General features: G+C 36.8%; 3 protein-coding genes across 4 annotated transcripts in view; 2 read left to right on the forward strand and 1 right to left on the reverse strand.

Moving 5' to 3' along the window:
- Window positions 1–1,192: 1,192 nt before the first annotated feature.
- LOC140161144 (cytochrome b-c1 complex subunit 8-like) lies at window positions 1,193–10,318 on the reverse strand. Its single transcript, XM_072184576.1, has 3 exons — window positions 10,237–10,318; window positions 5,532–5,704; window positions 1,193–3,268 (listed from the first exon to the last, which is right to left on the reverse strand). The coding sequence occupies exons 2-3, from the start codon at window positions 5,683–5,685 to the stop codon at window positions 3,174–3,176; spliced, it is 249 nt and encodes an 82-aa protein (XP_072040677.1). The 5' UTR covers window positions 5,686–5,704; window positions 10,237–10,318; the 3' UTR covers window positions 1,193–3,173.
- Window positions 10,319–10,422: 104 nt separating this feature from the next.
- Window positions 10,423–17,957, forward strand: LOC140160140 (phosphorylase b kinase regulatory subunit alpha, liver isoform-like). Its single transcript, XM_072183417.1, has 3 exons — window positions 10,423–10,707; window positions 16,872–17,030; window positions 17,730–17,957. The coding sequence occupies exons 1-3, from the start codon at window positions 10,630–10,632 to the stop codon at window positions 17,955–17,957; spliced, it is 465 nt and encodes a 154-aa protein (XP_072039518.1). The 5' UTR covers window positions 10,423–10,629.
- Window positions 17,958–21,847: 3,890 nt separating this feature from the next.
- LOC140161143 (probable phosphorylase b kinase regulatory subunit alpha) overlaps window positions 21,848–23,346 on the forward strand; it is a 59,646-nt gene continuing 58,147 nt past the window's right edge. For both annotated transcript variants that reach the window (XM_072184575.1, XM_072184574.1), the window contains exons 1-2: window positions 21,848–21,897; window positions 22,542–22,624. In XM_072184575.1, coding sequence (XP_072040676.1) covers window positions 21,873–21,897; window positions 22,542–22,624 — 108 coding nt within the window. In that variant the 5' untranslated portion in view covers window positions 21,848–21,872. The remainder of the gene's footprint in view (window positions 21,898–22,541; window positions 22,625–23,346) is intronic.

Below are 23,346 nucleotides of genomic sequence, written 5' to 3' on the forward strand. Positions count from 1 at the left end.
TTTTCATGTAAATATTGATTCTTTGCCCTATTGCAATTTTATTTTACTCACCCTGTATAATCCAAAAGTGACTGCAACTCATGGGGATGACCTAGTTTGAATTCCCTTGGACAAGGAACTTACTGCTAATTGTCCCCAGCAGGGTTTTCTTTAAGCATTTTGCTGAAGGGGTATTTTCAAATTTTTTGGACCCTTTCAATTGTGATTTTTTCCACTGAAGGGGTCCAAAACATTTCCCAAGGGGTATATTTTTAATTTGGAAAACGTTTTTAACAATATTGGGTGTTTCTATATAATCTTGTAACATTTGAACGTGTACGTTTTCAATATTTTGTACGAGTTGGACTTTGGATTTGAAGAGGTCTGCAAAATGTGTGAATGCGTAAATATGCATGTTTTGTGCATTAAAGTAAACCCTGGTCCCCAGTCTACCCAATCCCATGCAAAACTCTGGAAGCTATGGTGATTTTAGATGTTGGCTGCACATGTTATACAAAATAGGGACTTGGAATCCTTTGTAAATTTCTACAACACAATGTGTATTATTGGTTATCTCATAGGAGCTCAAATAATGTATCTGCAGGATTTATCAGCAATAGCCCGATATTGAATGACAATTTGTGTCTTGAATCTTGCACGGTACAAATGTTTACACACGCAGCAATGGGCGTATATCATCGGTATAACACACTACTCGTAAAACGCAAACAATGAATCAAGCATGTACTTCAAATCAAACTTTATCTGGTGCATGGTGGTATGCTATACTTTGATCAGCTTGTAATCGACAGGAATTGTTAGGTTTTTACAACTACGCCGAAAAGTAGACCGCTGTTAAAAGTGATATAGTTGGCCTGAATGGTCTATATTTTGTGTGTTAAAGAAAGTAGGCGAAGTATTATGGCTTCAATGAATAACTTATGATGCTTCTGGCAAGATACCATCATACCACAAGACAATCTGCAAAATAAAACATATTGATATTAATCCGCGATGTTATAAGGCCCGCCGGTTACGAGCTGATTAAAGTATAGTAAGTAATCCGGAGGTACACTATTATTACCCTCCATGAGCAACACCCAAACATGGCCGAGTCATTTCACTGTGCATTTACATAACTTGTTAGGAGATATATATACACTGTAATGATTTGAGGGTTGGAAAAGAAACAGATTATAAATTGTACACAAAATAAGATATGGAAGAACACAACTCTTTAATTTGACATACTTCATACAGGATTGATTGGTAGTAGAGTAAAACCTTGTTTCAAATTAACACAGCAAATACACCTTAAATATCAACAAACACTATCTATAAGATGCCGTTGGTTTCTATAGCCTAAGCATGTGGCATGATAGTATGTAGTATGATTTGCTCATTGGTGTCAAAGTAGAGATATTGCAAACTTACTTCTGCAGTTAGCACTCTTATCTAGATTGAAAAAAATAATCTGCTAACTTCAATGACACCATGTGATCTTATCTCTTATTTTTCAATTTTGTTGTGTATCCCTTTGAACATCAACAAGGATGTAAGTAGGTGCAAAAGGAAATCCTGAACTGGGAAAACAGTGAAAATCTCTATTTTCCTATACTTTGGTATGGGAAAAGAGGATAAAATATCTTGGAATAATCTTGAAAACTTAATCCCTGGATGAAATAATACTGTACAAGACCATGTAAGCCTTTATACAAAGTAAAGACTTCACAAAAAGTAACACAGCTGTTACAAACACGTCTATAGCTATTAATCATATTCACAATATTTTAACATAAAAAACAGGTGGTTTATGTATGTGCATTTTATACACCATACAACACAGCAGTATTTTAAAAGAAAAAATTTAAAAGTTGCAGTACATTGTACTAATTTTAACCCAGTATGAAGACAAATGGCAGGTTTGACATGCCAAGTTTGCATTCAATAACCATTAATCGCTGTAAGTGCAACTCTTCTTTAATTGTCCTTTAAAATGCTGCTGTGTTGTTATATTGAACAAAATTGGATGAAGAGGGTATCAAAATGTGTGCACATAAATCACCTGTCTTTCCATGTTAAAATATTGTGAATACTATAAACGTATTTACAATGGATGCATTACTTTTTCCAGAGGTCTTAAAATATTTTTAACACTCTCAATCGCAAACTTTAGGCAGAGGCGGTTTAGGGAAATTTAATTCTATGTCCCCACATAGCAGCAACAATTATTACTTTTTATCAATTATTTTTGAACATCAATAAAATACGAAAAAATCAGTATTACTGAATCAGTATGTAACATGTAAGGAACGTTTTCAACAAATGTAATTCAACTGATTGTAACCCGAGAAACACTTTGAACATGTATTTACCCCCTCCCCTATTGTACAGCAAACAATTTAAACTAGGATCTTACTGGCTATGGAAAGGAAGTAATATGCACCTTACAAAAGAAAGACATTGTTAAGGTGCGTAAATAGTTGGTGTACTATGGGTATACCTTATGTCAATAATGTCATGCATAGATGTGTGTATGTCCTGCACAGAGATGTACATGTACTGTGTGTATGTCATGCAGAGAGAATAGTTGATGTACAACTGGCAACTTTTTTCTACGCATGACTTACACAAAGTCCATTCATTCCGGATCTTCACAACAATTTGTTAATCTATCATTTAAAAGTATTGCAGATTGGTAGGTTTTTCAAATTTTAGATCATAAATATATAATTAATTATAGTCTTAACTGCAAAACATGCTGATATAGATAAACACATGTGGTAATTACACATTTACAACAAAGAAATAGTAATTATGTGTCACACAATGAAAGATGACATATATTGTTCTTCATCAAATTGACACACCAAGTGTGCATGAGAAGGAAAATTGAATTCCTGGTGCCTTCCATTCATTGGATTGTAGATCAGTCAAGTTTGTACAAGTAAAATTATGATATGTTAAAAGATTGATCGATCCAAAGTTCTCCAGAAAATATACCCTCTTATTATGTTTCAACACATCATCTGTTAATCCTAGTTACACAGATGAAAATCTGCCAAATGGTCGACAATTCAAGGATTGTGTTTTTCAAATCATCTTTCACTACAGTCTTGTGGTTCTCCCGTTCCAAAACACACATGCACACACAATTGTTGTAGAGATCAGGGTTTATTTATATTGCATTGTTTCTATTCATCATCGGCAAAGTCGGCTGGATCTTTCCTTTCCAAGTCGGCATGTAAACTATTTCCGTAGCTGTAAACATAGTACGTCAAGACTAGAGCTGTGAAGTAAAGATAGCAGAAAAAAAAGAGTAAGAACAAAATTGAAAATTATGATGCATAATAGAGGTTTAACACTGAAAAAAAAAAAAAAACCATTTCTACAAATTTGATTTGATAATAGGATCAAGCTACTAATATATGCCAATTGGGCTAGGACCGATGGGCGGTCCGGCATTGTACAGGGCATGATTTGAAAAATATTGTGCCATATTTTCAGGGGTTAATTTAATAAAATACATTGTAAACAGGATGTCTTACAGAAACTGCTACAAAACCTGTAAAATTGTGAGCCTGCAGCATATAATACCTGCGAATATATATATGCTGTGGCATAAGTTTGGTTCAAAGCGGTCAATTTATGTTAATTCATTTGATCCATTATACACATTTAAAATGTTGTAGAATATGTACGCAATATGAATTAAATTTATATTTATGTACTTCCTAATTAGAATTTATTTTGTGTATTTCCAGTAAAATGAAATTATTTTTGATTATCAGGAAGACATATGTTTAATTGTGTAATGGATATAAGTTGTCACACAGTGTGGCAGTCAATCTTGATTCGTGCAGAAATAAAGTAATTAGTAATTACAATTTGTAGAAATGATTTGCGACTCAACACCAGTGGATGAGGCTGATGTTGGCAAATACAAATTCACTGTACAGCCAAAAATAGTCATGAAGGTGTTGAAAAGCAAAAACAAAATTCCTGTTTTCATGAACATTATTGTGCTTCAATTTTAAAGGCTTGTTTCTCTGTTTTGTATTTCACGATGTCCAAGGTCCAAGTTCCATGACCATTGACTGATAATAACTTTGAAACTGTAAATATGGCAGAGATGGTTGTGGTATCATTTTTTAAATCCTTAGTGCAAAAAATGCAAAAATCTTAATTAACAAAATGTATGACATTTATATGTATCTCATTAGGCAACATTTGATAATGACAAATACCAAAACTGATTTTGGTTATCAGATGAGGGGTTCCAGCTTCTTTTGTGTGTATGTTTTTCAACATGTACAACATGTAAATAATCAAAAATCCTAAACTGATATCCAATCTTAGCAGAATTTTCAAAATACTGTAGCCTGTTCATTGGCATGCCAAAAATATGGATGGATTATATGATTCTACCTAGGCCCCGGCAAAAAACGAGATCCAAAGTTTTGAAAAGCGAGAAAAGCGAGATTTCTCCCAGGAAAATGGCACAAGAAGCTTTAAAAACGCCCCGAAAATACGAAAATCCGAAAAATAAAAATAAATAAAAATACTGTGGCCTGCCCTCTGTTGTTCAGATCCGGTCAATGTCAACAGAACTGAAGTGCGAGGATGTGCTTCCTTTACCGCCTTGCCGTCAGTCGGCAAAAAAGTGACAAAAATTTGACCTTGAATTATGTTTTATAGCCAAAATATTCCAATAATTCAATAAACATAACAATATTTGGCCTAAACTTGAACTCATTTACATTGAAATGTCATTTTTTATCAAGTAACGCATGGCTTTTGCACAGGCAATGTGGTTGCAATGCTGTTGAATTCTACACTCGTTTCCGATGTTGAAGTTCATTTCATGGAATTCAACGAACTTTTATGGCATAAAGCAACATTTTTATAGTAAGTATACTGCTTGGAAACTTTCTTAAAAAGCGAGATAATTGGTTAATAGCGAGAATCACAGCGTGAAAAGCGAGATCTCGTTTTTTGCCGGGCCTTAATTCTACCCAACAAATGACTAATTTTCCTTGATCATATAATTAAAGCCATAATGTGTGATTTGCTTCACAGCAATGCCCTTGATTTCTACTTTTTGCATCTAATTATAATGCCGAGTGGTGTACTAAAATACCACGTAAAAGACTAAGCCTGAAGTGCTTTAATAACAGTAAAATTATTTATTAAACTTTTAATATTAAAACCGGGTCAACCCGGATTTATTCAGAGTTCATCGATCGACTGCTTGCTATCATCTCCCGTGGATGTCAGCTTATGTGTACACACGTCGAGTGTGATGCTCCGTGCAGTATTACATGTTACGATCGGCGAGCGTAGTACACGCATTGTAGGCGCTGGAATGAAATCGCAATTTTCTTCGTTATACCTCATTTGTTTGGCTCAAAATTAAAAGGGGATAATGTGATCAGTGAAACAAACATTTAAATAGGAATCTATTCTTTATGCAAATCACACATTATTGCTTTAATGGATCAACAGCGGCAAATGTTTATATATAATGTATAGCAAACTTGCTGAATACTTACGTGGTACAACTCTAAATACTGACTCTTTGAATCTCCTCCACAAGTTTGGCATACCCTCACTAAAGTAACCAGCAAAAGCTCTCTGCTCAAAAGGTGACAATGTACGCATAACTACATTCCTGTAGCGGGCTAGGTTGCCAAAATGTTTTCCCATGATTGCCTCCTCTCTAAAACTGTAAATGAAAAGAAAGTGCAGTTAAACTACATAATTATTAAGTTTCATTGTGTACGCATACTAACCAGAACAATCAACTGAGGAAATATACCAAATGTAATATAACAAAATATTAAAAAATTTAAAAGATGATTTTTTGAGTGATTTTTAATGCAGCAAAAAGTCCATTCCACGGCTATGTCGAGGTAGACCAGTTTTCAACCCAACAACAACAACAAAAACAACAACCCAACAACAACAACAACAACAACAACAACAACAACAACAACAATTTATAAAGCGCCAATAAATATACAAAAAGTCAATTGTTCAAAGGCGCTGAAAGGCAGACACAAGAAATCAAGTCTGATAGGCTTGTTGGAACAAATGGCATTTTAGCAGCTTTTTGAAAATGCCAACAGTCTTGAGCATTCCTAATTCCTAATATGGATGAGAAGTTTGTTCCACTCTTTTGGTCCAAAGCATGAAAAAGATCTGTCTGCGAATGACACACTATGGGTTCTGAGTTCAAGAAACTATGGAGATGATGTTGATGACCGCGGGCGCAGTTGTTGACGAACCAGTTGTGGCTGAAGCAAATCAGAGATGTAACAAGGAGACAGTTTGTGGTGAGCTTTGTAGACTAAAAGAAGGACTTTGAAAATGATGCGTTGCTGTATGAAAGCCAGTGGAGCGCAACAAGTTCATGAGTAAAATTTTCTACGCTTAGCGATGATTCTGGCTGAAGTGCGTTGTACATTTTGGAGTCTGATGATGAGAGATTTGCTGATGCCTGTCAAGAGGCTGTTGCAATAGTCCAGTCTGCTGGTAACAAGGGTATGCACGGCTAACTTAGCAGCTTCTGTTGTAAGCATTTTGCGAGCCCTACTGATGTTGATGAGATATTCCGAGGTCCAAAGCAAAATGTTTAGATTGTTCACAATGCCTGATATATAACTGATGCGAAGTTATTAACCGAATTCATAACCACTATTTCTAACTCATCACTCAACCAAATCTCAAGATTTTAATCTCTGAAATTTGTTGAAATAAACACGCTTAAGGGCCCTGGTGGGGTCCAGGGCACAGCCCCGTGGGCAGGCTTCCGTTAGTGTGCGTCATTGCATCCAGACGCGTATTTTACAAATTTGGACGCAAGTTCACATGGCTAATCAAGTATTTGCGTCCATTGTGGACGCTGACAAAACTTTTTATCATTAATTGATGATAAAAATAAGAAATATTTTTATTCTTTTATATTTTTAAGATAATAAAAGCCCCAAAATTTTGACCCACCTGCTGAGAATTGAAGTAAATTCTGCAATATTTGTAAATGCAACGTCAGGAAATCGTGCACTTTTTGCATGCTTTCCGCACGATCGCTGTACAGCTGGGGAAGTCCCGATTGATTTGTTTACAAGCAAGCACGTGCTGTTAATGTTTATTTAATTATTTATCACAACCTGACAATATTCAATTTTTAATATTTTAAGTTAATTTTCTCATAAATAATCTTGGTTTCCTTTATTAGTATTATTGTTACGATGAATAAAAGCAATTTTAAAGACAAAATCCAAATGATAACCCTTTTTCGTATTATTTGTGGCAGCACCTGTTTTAATTTTTGTGGCATCAACAATACGTTACTTTAAAAATAGAAATGCGGAAGTGGAAGTACGAACGAAAATTGCTCAAGATTGACAGACTTTGCTCATGTTTTTGCACCTGTTTTTGACCACGTTTGGGACCAAAACTGACACAGAAATGAGAAAATTATCATAGCGAATGGAGATGGAATATCACGGCGAAAATGCACTTTTATTTTTTTTTAACAATCAACATTTGATGAGGTGTAGACCCGTGGTATGTGTGTATCATAATAATCGTGAATTTCAGATGGACGCACAAAAATCTGTCTGGACGCAAGTTTTTGCAACCTCGTCAGCAAATTTGCGTCATTACGGACGCACATTTTTAAAACCTTAACGGGAACCCTGCCGGTGGGGGTCTAGGGGACGAAGCCCCTCGAAGCCAGAGAGTTTCTACATATTTTACACTGCAGGAGACACCATTTCTGAGGGTAAAATTACATTCAAATGGATTAAAAAATAAGGTCATTTTGAGAAAACAAGCCTAGATAACAGAGAAGACTATCTATTATCTATATAATAATACTGGTAGTCTGTGCCTCTGTCTGTCTGTCTGTGACTCTGTCTGTGACTCTGTCTGTCCGCCTATTTTCTCAGAGACTAGGGGTCGCACGTTCCTCAAACTTGGTGGGTGGGTGCAGCTGGACCCCACACAGAACAAGTTTGTATTGGTTAGTGTGTCAAGGTCACCCGAGGTCATCCAGGGGTCAAATTAGTAAAAACTGTTTTTCTCAGAGACTGGGGGTCGCACGTTCCTCAAACTTGACGGGTGGGTGCGTCTTAACCCGGGACAGAACAAGTTTGTATAATTGGTTAGTGGGTCAAGGTCACCAGAGGTCATCTAGGGGTCAAATTAGTAAAAACTGTCATATGGGCATGCAACTTGGTGGGTAGGTGCATCTTGACTTAAGACGGAACAAGTTTGTATTGGTTAGTGGGTCAAGGTCACCCAGGGGTCATCTGAGGTCAAATTAGTAAAAACTGTTTTCCGCCTATTTGCTCGGAGACTAGGGGTCGCACGTTCCTCAAACTTGGTGGGTGGGTGCATCTGGACCTCAGACAGAACAAATTTGTTTCGATTAGTGGGCCAAGATCACCCGAGGTCATCCAGGGGTCATCTGAGGTCAAATTAGTACAAACTGTCGTATGGGCATGAAACTTGGTGGGTACAATCAACGCTTAGAGTCAAATTTTTGGAAGGTCATTTTGGGGTCATCTGGGGTCATCTGAGGTCAAATTAGTAAAAAATGTCATATGGGCATGAAACTTGGTGGGTACAGTCAACTTTTAGAGTCAAATTTTTGGAAGGTCATTTTGGGGTCATTTAAGGTCAAATTACTAAAAACTGTCATATGGGCATGAAACTTGGTGGGTACAGTCAACTTTTAGAGTCAACTTTTGGAAGGTCATTTGGGGGTCAGGGTCATCCGAGGTCACAAGGGGTCATCTGAGGTCAAATTAGTAAAAACTATCCTATAGGCATCAAACTTGGTGAGTACAGTCATCATCAGCCAGGTAATCTTGACAGCCGAGAACCGCCAAATACGGGTAACCGCCTAGTACATGTAATATTCTTCAAGGCTTGTTTTCTCAAAATTATACCATAAAATATGCAAATTAGGTACCTAAGCCCAGGCAATTTTAGCAGAATTAGCACCACAAAAGACCATTTTTAACATAAAAACCTGTTTTCGACTTTTTTGAAAAAATGCTTCCTTCATCCCAAAAAAGTGGTTTTAAATGTTCAGTTTCCTATACTTTTGTACATGAGAGACATTCTCCAAAGTATTTTTTTGGCCTAATAACATGGCCAATATAAAAGCGATGATTCATCAAATTGTTGACCCCCCCTATTTTTTGTTAAATTTTCAAAATATATTTTTTAAAAAAAAGCAAGTTATATGCCCTAAATTACTTGTTACTCAATGTTGGAAACCATAGAAATACTGCTACTTGCCAATTTATGTTTACAAAGTTGGATAAAGTTGTACATTTTAATTACTTTTACTTCTACTGAACAGCTAGCAATGTCAATGTGTTCCTGACTGTTCAATAGAAGCAAAAGTAATCAAAATGTTTATCCAACTTTGTAAAATAAAATTGGCAATATTTTTTTAAGTAGCAGTATTTCTATGGTTTCAACCTTGAATAACAAGTAATTTAGGGCCTATAACTTGCTTTTTGGCCAAAAAATATTTTTGAAAAAAAAAAAAAATTTTAATTTTTTTAGAAAATTGGATTTTTTGGGAAAAATACAGAAAAATCGGAATTCCGATTAAAATCGGAAGATTGGCATCTCATATGCAGGTTTAATACACACAACGTAAGTTAGTAGTCTCATACATTAAATTAATGGAAGACAGACGGACGGACAACGTATAATGTATAAATCATTGGGAACGCGGATTTTGAGTTTGGGAAAAATAAAAAACCGCGACGCAGGCATGCTAAAAACGCGGAAATTTGCGAAAACGCGGAACTCTCACATCCCTGAAAAATGTATTTTGTGGCATTTAGAATTTTTTCGCCGTGACAAGTATAAACGCGATACGTCATCACAAAAATTCTTGCCATCTTGTTTCAATTATTATTGGAACTGGATCAAACGCAACAGTAAAAGTATTGTCAGTAAAATATTTAATGCAAAACTTTGTAATTTTAAGGATTGGATGACTGAGGATATTCACTATTTTGTACGGTACAATGTACATGGGCATTAAAACATGGAAAAGCTTGAAATTCGGTAAGCTTACACAATATGCTTTTTATACTAACTTACTTTAACATTTTCACACTGACAATGAACCATCGCCGCTGTACTTTGTTTCATGTTACAAAAATACTCGGTATTTCAACCAATGCAATATTTATGAACCATTTCAAAAGCTATTTTTAAACTTACCAAAAAGATATCAAGACTCCTCACTTCTCGGATTTTGATTTTGCGAAATGGTGGAAATACCGGAAGTAGATTGTTGGGCTTGACCTTTTGTTTGTGATTTTTTTCTCTTTAATTTTACTATTTTTAGTCGTCGTTTTTTGTTCACATATATGAGATTTACAACATGTATTTCAATTTACTCATAATAATCGAAGTTTTTGAGGGCAAGAAAGAGTAATATTCCATTGAAATTTTATTTATTTCATGAATTCAGGTCAAAGCTGGTCAAAGGGCATACAAAAAAATTATGCGTACATGGATGGCCGGAGAAGAAAGTAAACATTTTAGCACGTAAGCACTGGAAAATGGACCTTATCGCAATTTTCTCGAGAGCTAAGCTGTAAATTTAGGAGAATGAGAAGTCGAAGTAACTCCGGTGTCCGTTTGGACTATTACTATCGACATGTGACCAAAATCATCCTTGATTTTCAGGTAAGCTTAACAACATGCTAAAATAAAAAAAAATCCTGAAATCAATGAATGATATTATTGTTGATCATGTGATACCATCGAGGAGAGTCCACAAAAACTCCTAATCCATTTTATAGCTAAAATAATAGTTTCTCAATCCTGAGAGCTGAATCGGGACGCAATGACCACAAGTTTACAACGCCTACACTGGGGTGACTGACAATCAATCGCATGCACAAATTATACTGTGACTGTCATTCCATTTTAAACTTGCTACATTACACAGTGTATACGTCGAACAACTGAATACATGCACAACGTGTGGACCAATATATTTTTGTAAACATTTTAGGCCTATTAAACAAAATGTATATTTTCGTACAATTGTGAATTGTACAACTATTACTATCGTTTCTACCCTATGACCTATAAAAGTTACCTGTTAATATCAAAGTGTCCGCTAAAAACTGGTCATCGCAAGTATCTTTGCATGTCATAAATAATTACCGTATAGAGGCGGTCAGCCTTTCGCCATCTTGTGGGTACAAATGATCTGCGTGTTCATGCATCGGACGCCACGCGTGGGACGCAGCTTGCCACGCAGCTGTTATCACAGCGTTGATGCGGCGATTTTGTTGTTCACGCATGCAGATCGAATGACCATCGCAGCGTGTACCCACAAGATGGCGGCATATGACGTCACGCTGACGGCCTCTATTGGTCCGAGTATAGTCCCACCCGTTTTTTATGTGAAAATTTTCCAAAAATTTTTTTTTTTTTTTTTTTTAAGTTTATTTTTTCCGGTTTTGAGTGTCCCTGGACCTAGACCTAGATGCTAGGATCATTCATGGTTGACCTAAAAAAAAAAAAAAAATTCAAGATATTTTGTATTTTTAATATGAAAATTGATACTTTGTTTTCATGTCATACTCTATTAATGATATCAATTTTCATATTAAAAATACAAAATATCTTGAATTTTTTTTTTTTTTTTTTTTTTTTTTTTTTTAGGTCAACCATGAATGATCCTAGCATCTAGGTCTAGGTCCAGGGACACTCAAAACCGAAAAAAATAAACTTAAAAAATTTTTTTTTTTTTTTTTTTTTACAATTTCTGAAATTTTTGAAAAATGGGGGTGGGATTATACTCGAACGTGGGACTATACTCGGACGAATACGGTAATTATTTCATTGTGTAAATGTCACTGATTGTGTCCATGTAATGTTATTGCACCTGCGAAAGCAGAAGTCATGCTGAATTTATACTCGATCGCTGGATCACCACGTGAATTTGCCTCTTAAAAAAAGAAAACCTCTACGACCAGGTTGTTAAGCATCGAGCACGCTGACTGGCTTAGCAATTATCAAAGTAGTTTTGTAAACCAATCACGTTCGACGTACTTTACTGGCGGGTCACATTAATTCATACCGTAAAAGGCCGTCGCGTTCATTGATTGGCTTACGATTGCGATGAATGGTGTTTGCAACCAATCACAAAGCGGGTTATAAATAAATAAGGCGCCGTCGGAAATTTTGTACACGTCCATGATGACGTCATGCCCAGTGCCACGAGGTAGCCGGAGGCTTCGCTTTTCTGCGAAAGCGAGCGAGTGGTATAAAGTCAGTTTCACACCTGTGATTTATGGAGCATATCATAATTCTGAGCAACGGGATTCCATGAAATTGAAGATTATGTAAGTTATTCTACAGGATCGGTAATAATTAACAGCTGGTCTGCTGTATTTGAAGTGCATATTGAAGTTTGTAAGTTTGTGACTTCATATGTTATGTGCAATAGATATTACAGGAAGCTTAAATTGGCACGCTTTCCTGCAATTTGTCTGTTGCTTACGAAAGTTATTTGGAGTTCAGGGCACGTCACACCGAGTGTGACGTGACCTCGCTGGGCATATACATAGTGCACACAGTACACTCAGGATCGAGAAATTAATATTTTTTTCGGTATAGTCCCAGTAACTGAGACCTGCCGACATATTTACATTTACATTGGTATTATCTGCTATAGCCAAAATAACAAATTCTCGATCATGAGAGGATATGTACCTTCTGCGTCAGCGTACTTTTCATAGAATAACAGGATCGCGCGACCTGCATGACCGAACCTTGACCTTGCCTAGCAACGACCGTGTGATTGGTCAATTCACAAAAGCTGTGTTTGCGCCGCAAGCGCCGGTCTTTGCGTAGTACGCTCGACGCAAATAACTGTGCGTACCCAAGTTGGCTCTCATGATCGAGAATTTAATATTTTGGCTATAATGCCAGGGTCTCAGGGACCATTTGAATATATGGCGCTATACAAACAAGGCGAGTATATTGTGGGAATTTCACCTGGGGCGTATGGGGGTGTGTCATGGGTGTGAGCAATGAGAGATCTTGAGCGGGTGATTTCTAGGATAGTCGATAAAATTGATCTGGCACCCAAAAGTATGATTATATTCATGAATGGGGTAGTAGGGATTATGCACTTTCAGTTTTCTACGCGTTTCAATGGGAATTGGATTGCGTACTTTTTGAATGTTTAGTGAGTATATTTCTCCAATATTTTGAGAAGTTGATGTCGAAGTTTCTATTCTATATTGTTTGGTAATAATGTCTTTGGTAATAATGTCTTTTGCCAATAGTATGTTTAAAGTTGTAATTTTGTGTTTTTGATCGCAAAGATCGGATATTTTTATTCCTAATTCGAATTCTGAACCCTTCGCAATTTTGCCTTTTTGGACACTAAAATGCATTCGATCCTTAAATTTGTTTCAACCGAGTCTTAAATTAGCAAGCACAATAAGGTTGGTACCACTTTTTATATATACATTGATGAAATTTTTTTCTTCAAATTTCTGACCTGCGCAAATCGTTAAGTGTGTATTTCCCATTGACATCCAAAATGGCGTAAGCCAGTCCTTAATATACATAGGTACGGCGTATATAGGACTGGCAAGCGAGTCTAGAATGGGGTAGACTCTTGCACCCTGTCACTATGATTATTCATGCATGGGTTTGAAATAGACAGTTCATGAATTCAAGCAAACATATTATTTAGTGTCTGACCGATCAGGTCCTTATCTGAATCGGCCGATTGGCCGATCAATTCCCTCTTTGATCTGCCGATTCGATCACCGATTACCAATTCCCCAATTGTAAACAATGGCTGCCATCGCCATGAGTAAATTTCACCTGTATGTTGAAAGGGTACTTGTGCACGCAAAGTATTACCATAATTATGTATGCTCTGAGCACAAAAATACACTCCGTGCTCATTTACAATTACTTAATTTGACCATGATTATTCTAAGTTCAATTTACCTTTTCCCCTGATATCCGAGTCCGTCGAATCATTCGACGCCCCATTTTAATATTGTGTTTACGCTCAAGTCAGTATTGAGTTTTGCACACGGCCCGTAGCTCTCTCCAATCTGATATGCACGTGTGTAACCCAGAACCGGAAGTAAGAACTACAGTTATTCATCTGTTGGCCGTACAGCGTACGTACATGTGCATGCTGGGAATTACCTGATTATCTCAGCTGCGTGCCTGAATCACGGTATGATTATAGGTTTATCGCCTACAAAGCTTGTTCTTTTGCTAAATTTCGCTTGATTTTTAGTCTAATTCAAAGAAATATATATACCAATAAATGAAGTTTGTTAAGCTTCAACAATTACTTTCATGATATTGGGTGATCGGTGCATTACATCGGCGGATGAAGGAAAAATCGGCCGATGCAGATCACTACCGATAAGCTAATAATCGGTCCGATTCGGAAGCTACCGATCTGATCAGTCCACAGAAGTTGGAAAGAAAACACTTTTAAAATGATTATTTTTCAAAAGCAATGATATCAATATATAGGTAAGCAACAGAAGAAACTACAGAATAGTAAAATACATCTACCAACAGCATTGTATAATTTAGGAAATGTGTGCAACTTTCGGATGTGTGTATCATATATAGGCGAAATATCTAGGACGAGAGAACAAGCTCATTTAAATGTCCAAAAGATTATGATAGATTTCGATCTTCCTAGTTACCAGGACTAAATCCGCTCGAGAGGAATAAGCTAGCTTGAGATACCCTATCTAAAATACAGGTTTACATACTATCTTACATTATCTTGCTGTATTTCAGCTAGAGCGCCTAGTTCACCAGGCCACATAAACTTGGATGGCTCAAAATTAAGTTTACTGGCTTCCTTTTTTTGAAATTTGTTGACGTTTTAATGATCCCCGATTTCCGGTCGATTATTTTAGCTGTATAAATACTCAATCGCCGAGCGACTGCGATGTACCGCTTTTGGAAAGCAATTAGGAATCGCAGAATTTTGTGATGCATCGCCCATCGCTTTTGCATTTATACTTATCATGGCGATAGCGATTGCAGACGTCAAAATAATTTTATAAATGCCACAAAATACATTTTTAGAACATCCATGATTGCTATCGTTAATTATTACCTTGAATTAATTCATCATTGAAAGTTAAAGGAGGATTTTGTGATCCTAGCATCCTCTTTTTATGACATTTTTCAGTAGATATCCACGAAAAAAGCTTATTTCCAAAATTTCAGTTGATTCCGATTTTGCGTTTGCGAGTTATGCATGATTATGTGTATTACACTGCTCCATAGACAATGTGTTGTAATTTCGTTCTGGTGCACCAGAACGAAATTCAAATTTGGCGATATTTTTGCTAAACAAATTAATCTGCAAGAAATATTTGGTACATAAACATTATGTAGCCAGAGGTATCCAGTGGTGTAAAAATCTCAACTTTTGTGGGGAAAAGTGGGGGAATGAGGCCAGTGTCCGAAATAAGGAAAATATGGAGGTTGTCCGGAGGACAACTAAAGCATAAATTCTGCTTGTCCTCAAAACATTTTGGTTGTCCCCAAAATGTGTCATATTTACGAGGTAAAATATAGTGGTTGTCCAGAGGATAAGTACATCTCAATATGGTTGTCCCCAGTGATTTTTGGACAAGAGGACAAGAGGATAAGTGCTTATTTCGAACACTGAATGAGGCTGTGGATCACGAAATGCCCCTTTAATAATCGAGAAAGGTACATTAATTAGCAAAATAATAGATCCAATTAGGTAGTTTGAAATGATTTGTTGATGCATTCAATAGATGCAAATTAAGACCCATACCAGATAAAGCTTTTGCAAGCTTGAAAGTCTTACCTTTTAAAAATATAAGGACGTTTTGTGCATAATTTTGACATCTTTTTACTAAAATGTTGATTTCTTAGAGTTTTTTTTTTTTTTTTGAAAAAAGAGACAAATTAAAAATAAATAAATAAAAAACCTTCCCTAATTTCATGTCTCTTCTTCATGAAAAGCTAACTGGAAATGTTTTACTCTTGACTGATTTTTGTTATGTTGTCACAAAAAAAATTGGGAGAATAAAAAAGGTGTATTTTTGTGATTTTTTTAAAAACTTCACCATGTGATTTCTCAACTCATTTCCTTTCCAAAAATGTATAGTTTTATACTTTTGGACATAAACTTCTTGAAAAGGTCCAATGGATGTTCTCTCTCATTACTGTGGCCTTAAGGTGGTACTACACCCCCTGGTCAATTTTGTGACTAATTTTGCATTTTTCTCACAAAATAACTACATACTGGTAACAAACAAAAGTTATAATGTATATTATAGGGCAAGGAATCCAATTACTTTCCTGAAATTTCAGGGATTCAAAACAACTGGTTCATTATATGATAAAAGAAATGAGGTACATTCTAGCGGTACCTCTTTTCTTATCATAAATACTGTACCGTTTGTCTTTCAAGAATCAATGAAATTTCAGTGGATTCTTTGCCCCTATAACATAACTTTTGTTACCAGTGTGTTATTGTTTTTTGAGAAAAATGCAAAAATAGTCACACATTTATCAAGGGGTCTACTAGTCCAGTACCACCTTAAAGGTGAATGAAAAGGTACTGTAGTGTGAACATTTCTCATAGGCATCTATAACATTGCAGTCAAGTTTAATGTTCAGTATCCCAACAGCCTCTAGCCTGTGGCATAATACATGACAGCATTTAAATGTGTCCCATATACAAGAAATCATGTGTCTTGGGAGGGGTAAAACAGAAATGGCATTCTGTTTCCTACATTGGCATTTGGCAAACAAGTAATATTTTTCAATTTATGTAATCATTTTGTATACAGAGTCCCACCACAGGTTTACTGCCTGCCAGCAAGAATCAGACCCATGCCTGGGTGAGGGATAATGTCTATGGCATCATTGGTGTGTGGGGTCTGGCATTGGCCTACAGAAAACAAGCTGATTTGGATGAAGACAAAGCGAAAGCTTATGAATTGGAGCAGGTAAGATAGTTATAAATATTTCTTGAAGTACTGTACACACATTAACCAAAGTTCTTGTTCAACCAAGTACTGTACACAGTTTAGAAAGTAAGACAGTCGAACCTTCCCTTATATGGACCTCTTTTATACAGATCTGTCTGTTATTCAACCATTTGATCTTCACACCTGTAGACAAATGTGTTTTTAATGCTGTGACACCTGAATTCCATGCTCTAAAACAATAAAAAGGACATGTTGGATATAAATCATTCAAATACCATCTTTCAGTGTCATTAACCCATATTGAATTTTAAATCTTTTGTTGTCCCAATTTTAGTACTTAAGCATTCAATGCAGTTGTAGCTGCACTTGCCAAAGATCGATGTGCATGGATAAATCACGATTGTGATTTGCCTGCTCTGCAGCAGAAGGATGACAATGTTATGTACAATTTTTGCTTTAACTTGTTCCTAACACCCTAGCTCATTTACTTTTTTAATATTTTGTGTTTCAAAAGTTAGCAGTTTAATGTGCAATGTGCAAATTAGGAGAATAATTACTTTTATTGACCCAAGGTCCTTTGAATAATATCATTGGTGATCATAGCATAGTAACCTTATTAAAGTAATAAATGTTTTGATGCTCTTCTTTCCTATTCAACAGGAAGATCAACAAACAACAATCAAGTTTTGACAGATTTTTCAACACTTTTCATTTCAGAGAGTAGTAAAACTAATGAGAGGTTTGCTGATGTGTATGATGAAACAAGCTCCTAAATTAGAAGCCTTCAAGAAATCACAAACCAAAGGCAACTGTCTTCATGCCAAGTATGACATGTTTACTGGTGATACTGTGGTGGGTGACAATGATTGGGGACATCTACAGATTGATGCTACATCATTGTACATTATAATGCTGGCTCAAATGACAGCATCAGGTAAGCAATGAAATCTGCATGCCAAGTATGACTTGTTTACTAGTGATACTGTGGTGGGTGACAATGATTGGGGACATCTACAGATTGATGCTACATCATTGTACATTATAATGCTGGCTCAAATGACAGCGTCAGGTAAGAAATGATATCTGCATGCCAAGTATGACTTGTTTACTGGTGACACTGGTGGGTGACAATGATTGGGGATATCTACAGATTGATGCTACATCATTGTACATTATAATGCTGGCTCAAATGACAGCATCAGGTAAGCAATGATATCTGCATGCCAAGTATGACATGTTTACTGGTGACACTGTGGTGGGTGACAATGATTGGGGATATCTACAGATTGATGCTACATCATTGTACATTATAATGCTGGCTCAAATGACAGCGTCAGGTAAGAAATGCTATCTGCATGCCAAGTATGACTTGTTTACTGGTGACACTGGTGGGTGACAATGATTGGGGATATCTACAGATTGATGCTACATCATTGTACATTATAATGCTGGCTCAAATGACAGCGTCAGGTAAGAAATGCTATCTGCATGCCAAGTATGACTTGTTTACTGGTGACACTGGTGGGTGACAATGATTGGGGATATCTACAGATTGATGCTACATCATTGTACATTATAATGCTGGCTCAAATGAAAGCGTCAGGTAAGAAATGCTATCTGCATGCCAAGTATGACTTGTTTACTGGTGACACTGGTGGTGACAATGATTGGGGATATCTACAGATTGATGCTACATCATTGTACAGGGTGTCCCAGAATGATTTGTACCGTGTTTGCAAAAATAACTAAAAATAGAAGACGGGCAGTGTATCTATTTTTGATACAAGCATTATAATGTTAAACATGTCTCCTACTTATTCTGTTAATTTCAGCACGCTACCTTTATTTGTTTTGGCGTGGCATGCAATAATGTAAAATCGATGAAAAACGACTCGCATACCTTTGAAAAATGGCACGATACGATTAAATGAAGAACGTGGGATGTTTTGCACAGCATTTCGACGACAACTACTGTTGGGGTTGCGCCTTAAAGCTTGCCGGACAGCTGCAATGTTTGCTCTAGTTCTTACAGTCTTACGAGCACCGAAGCTTCACTCTGCCGATTCCTGACAGTTCCGTGTTTCGTCAAACTTCTTTACATTATACACTATCGTCTAATGAATCTTCTTTGCGTCTAAACATAGCTGCCGGTTTACCAGTAAGTTTTTAAAAGAAATCCACACTGCTGTACAGTAAATTGAGGAGCCTTCTTTTCTGTACCACAACCAGTTCGATCTCTGCAAGCATTTCAAATGACATGGACCTCACACCACAATAACCATATTTAAAACTACCGCCAAGGAGAGAATGGGATTAGGCCACAAATCCTTAATTCCATATAATGATTGCTTCGTAACGTCATAAATAATAGATAGATATCGGCTATTTAGTGGAAATATGATCAGAGCACAACTAAAATACCTGCATAACTTTTTTTCCAAATAACTTTGTGCTGAACGGTTAGTAAATGTTACAGATTTTCAAAATAGGTTACGTTGTCAAAACTTAGAATTCACCATTTTTACGCAATCTTCTATAACTTCTACTAGAAACGTCCAATTTTTAAAATCTAAAAAATCTGAGAAAGCTAAATATATGCAGAACTTAAAATGCAAAACAATATGACCATTCAACATGCCCTTCATACCTAAAAAATTCCATATTTCCCGGTACAGATCATTCTGGGACACCCTGTACATTATAATGCTGGCTCAAATGACAGCGTCAGGTAAGAAATGCTATCTGCATGCCAAGTATGACTTGTTTACTGGTGACACTGTGGTGGGTGACAATGATTGGGGATATCTACAGATTGATGCTACATCATTGTACATTATAATGCTGGCTCAAATGACAGCGCCAGGTAAGAAATGCTATCTGCATGCCAAGTATGACTTGTTTACTGGTGACACTGGTGGGTGACAATGATTGGGGATATCTACAGATTGATGCTACATCATTGTACATTATAGTGCTGGCTCAAATGACAGCGTCAGGTAAGAAATGCTATCTGCATGCCAAGTATGACTTGTTTACTGGTGACACTGGTGGGTGACAATGATTGGGGATATCTACAGATTGATGCTACATCATTGTACATTATAATGTTGGCTCAAATGACAGCGCCAGGTAAGAAATGCTATCTGCATGCCAAGTATGACTTGTTTACTGGTGACACTGTGGTGGGTGACAATGATTGGGGACAGATTGATGCTACATCATTGTACATTATAATGCTGGCTCAAATGACAGCATCAGGTAAGCAATGATATCTGCATGCCAAGTATGACATGTTTACTGGTGACACTGTGGTGGGTGACAATGATTGGGGACAGATTAATGCTACATCATTGTACATTATAATGCTGGCTCAAATGACAGCATCAGGTAAGCAATGATATCTGCATGCCAAGTATGACTTGTTTACTAGTGATACTGTGGTGGGTGACAATGATTGGGGATATCTACAGATTGATGCTACATCATTGTACATTATAATGCTGGCTCAAATGACAGGGTCAGGTAAGAAATGCTATCTGCATGCCAAGTATGACTTGTTTACTGGTGACACTGTGGTGGGTGACAATGATTGGGGATATCTACAGATTGATGCTACATCATTGTACATTATAATGCTGGCTCAAATCGTCGCCAGAGTGCTACACTATCGTAAGTGACATTTTTGGCCAAAATGAGATTTTGAAGAATTATGGAAGGCCATATAAAAACGCACATTTTAAACCACGTTTTAAGTTTCAAAATTGCTTAATTATTTTTTAATTAATAAAATAAAATATCGTAAGTGCAATGCAATTTTAATTAATGCATGCAAGACTATCGTATGTGCCACTTACGATAGTCTTGCACGCTAATTTTGTTTTTCATTTGCTGCAAGACCATCGTATGTGCCACATACGCTACTTTATTGGGCCTAAACAACAAACTCACGGAATGCTACACCATCGTAAGTGTAAAACAGTCTCTAATACATCACTGGCTGTGACGCTGACGGCTGTATGCGTTGTCACCATGCTGGCTAAGTTCATAGTTCCCATGACTGGTAATAGAGACGATAAATCCGGTGTTTTTAGTTTTAGATTCAGTAATAAATCTTGAGAGATAACATTACGGCAAAAGGTGTCTTGCTATTGTAAATATTATGTGCCAAAATAAATTAACACTTGTTAGGAAACATAAAATGACAAAATATTGGATATTTGAGCCGATATTACGCATATCCTAATTGAGCAATGCATGCTACACTATCGTATGTGGCACATACGATAGTGTTGCACTCTACACTTATTTCTATTTGAGTGCAACACTATCAGTATGTGGCACATACGATAGTGTTGCACTCTACACTCATTTCTATTTGAGTGTAACACTATCGTATGTGGCACTTACGACATCTAAATCAGTAAATAATTCATTGATTTATTAACTTTAACACCATTTATATAGTTTATATTATTAAAATCAAATTGCTTTACATTCCCATGTCATTTTATGGCTACTTGGAAACAAATGGCTACGCTAAACACAAAAATGCTCCTCCTGTAAAACTGTCCAAACTGCACTTACGATAGTGTAGCACTCTGCCGACGAAATGACAGCGTCAGGTAAGAAATGCTATCTGCATGCCAAGTATGACTTGTTTACTGGTGACACTGGTGGGTGACAATGATTGGGGATATCTACAGATTGATGCTACATCATTGTACATTATAATGCTGGCTCAAATGACAGCATCAGGTAAGTTAATGATATCTGCATGCCAAGTATGACATGTTTACTGGTGACACTGTGGTGGGTGACAATGATTGGGGACAGATTAATGCTACATCATTGTACATTATAATGCTGGCTCAAATGACAGCATCAGGTAAGATTGAATTCAAAAGCAATGGTACGTACATGCCAAATGTGACCTGCTTGATGGATGGTATGGTTGGTGGGACAATATTTATGAGTGTTATTTGAGATATAAATAAATATGCTGATCTCGCTCAGGAGTTTCAGTTAAGAGACCAGAGTAAATGTAAAAGGATATGAGTGTCTGACAAAGGTTGTCACTACAGTAGTCCGTACTGGTCCTGGTCAGTAGTAACCAGCAATCGGCTAACCAACTGGCACTCAAGGGAATATGAGAATTTGCCAACTGGTACTGAAATACGATATTGTACTTTGGCCCTTAAAAACAGATGAAAAATGATCCATGCAGAGTATTTCGGACAAAATAATATGAACATTTAGCAGGGACTAAATTCAGTCTAGTGACAACCCTCCCCATGTGCCTCACCCTATTCAGTATGAGCATGCAACTCCAAAGTGTACTCCATACATCATGTAGAAAGCAGGACAATGCCTTGTGTCTTAAACTTATCATAACTGAAACTTATTATCAACAGCATCAGGTGAAAATGAAGTGCGAGAAACAAATATCTAAATGCATTTTCATTGTATTTGTGCATATTCAATATTGAAAAATTCTATTTTGTATTGATTTCTTATTTTGTCTGATTTCAGGTTTGCAGATAATCTTTACAATAGATGAAGTAGATTTTATTCAGAATCTTGTTTTCTACATAGAGAATGCCTATAGAATACCGGTAAGCTTTAGTATGGAGTTACTGTATAGGGTCATAATTTGAAATAAACATTTGCACAAAACATAAAACTGAAAGCTGAATCTGAGGTTAACCCACAGAATTAGAGAAGGAGAACCGGGACTCAACCGTCATCTTGATGCAGGCATGGAGCAAAAATTGGGGATATTCGGTTTCCCTCAGAATGCGCTCAAGGCATTCGTTGTCATGCGCGATATGGATGATGGGTGCATTTGAGAGACCTACTTGATGCGACCTGCACGCGAGTACCAAGATGCTTCAGATGAGACACAGTATTGTTTTCGTTCGTCTCGCAAGGACCCAAATACCCCCAATTTTCTCCCCATAGCTGCCGTCGCGATTGTACGTGGTGTTATAAGGAGTCCCGGTTCTCCTCTAATTCTGTGGGTTAACCTCATATACATAAATCATGCTGCTGTGCACATCGTTAGCGACCATTGTTACTGGGCACACTGAATTGAGCAGTAATGATGTGTGCATCAAAACCCTTATGTCAGCTAAATGCAGGACCTTCTCCTAAGTTGCCCCTTGCACCTGGAAGAGACTGTCAATTGACCTTTTCGGTAAATCCCATAACCCTTTGCGAGTACACCTGAGAACTCGTCATTTGACGTCACGCCGACTTGCAATGCGCACTAACGATGTTCCATAAACGATGTGCGCATCGGCGCAGAGCGGCGTGACGCAGAATGACGAGTTCTTAG

The sequence above is a fragment of the Amphiura filiformis genome, chromosome 9 (assembly GCF_039555335.1).
Source record: "Amphiura filiformis chromosome 9, Afil_fr2py, whole genome shotgun sequence".
NCBI classification, from domain to species: Eukaryota; Metazoa; Echinodermata; class Ophiuroidea; order Amphilepidida; family Amphiuridae; genus Amphiura; species Amphiura filiformis.

What these genes read in the sequence shown, in the direction of transcription:
- LOC140161144 (XM_072184576.1), bottom strand. Translation starts at nt 5,685, where the DNA reads ATGGGAAAACATTTTGGCAACCTAGCCCGCTACAGGAATGTAGTTATG. An exon ending in AGTATTTAGAGTTGTACCAC is followed by an intron (nt 3,269 to 5,531) that starts GTAAGTATTCAG and finishes TTTACTTCACAG; the next exon opens with CTCTAGTCTTGACGTACTAT.
- LOC140160140 (XM_072183417.1), top strand. Translation starts at nt 10,630, where the DNA reads ATGAGAAGTCGAAGTAACTCCGGTGTCCGTTTGGACTATTACTATCGA. An exon ending in AAATCATCCTTGATTTTCAG is followed by an intron (nt 10,708 to 16,871) that starts GTAAGCTTAACA and finishes TTTTGTATACAG; the next exon opens with AGTCCCACCACAGGTTTACT. An exon ending in AAGCTTATGAATTGGAGCAG is followed by an intron (nt 17,031 to 17,729) that starts GTAAGATAGTTA and finishes TTTTCATTTCAG; the next exon opens with AGAGTAGTAAAACTAATGAG.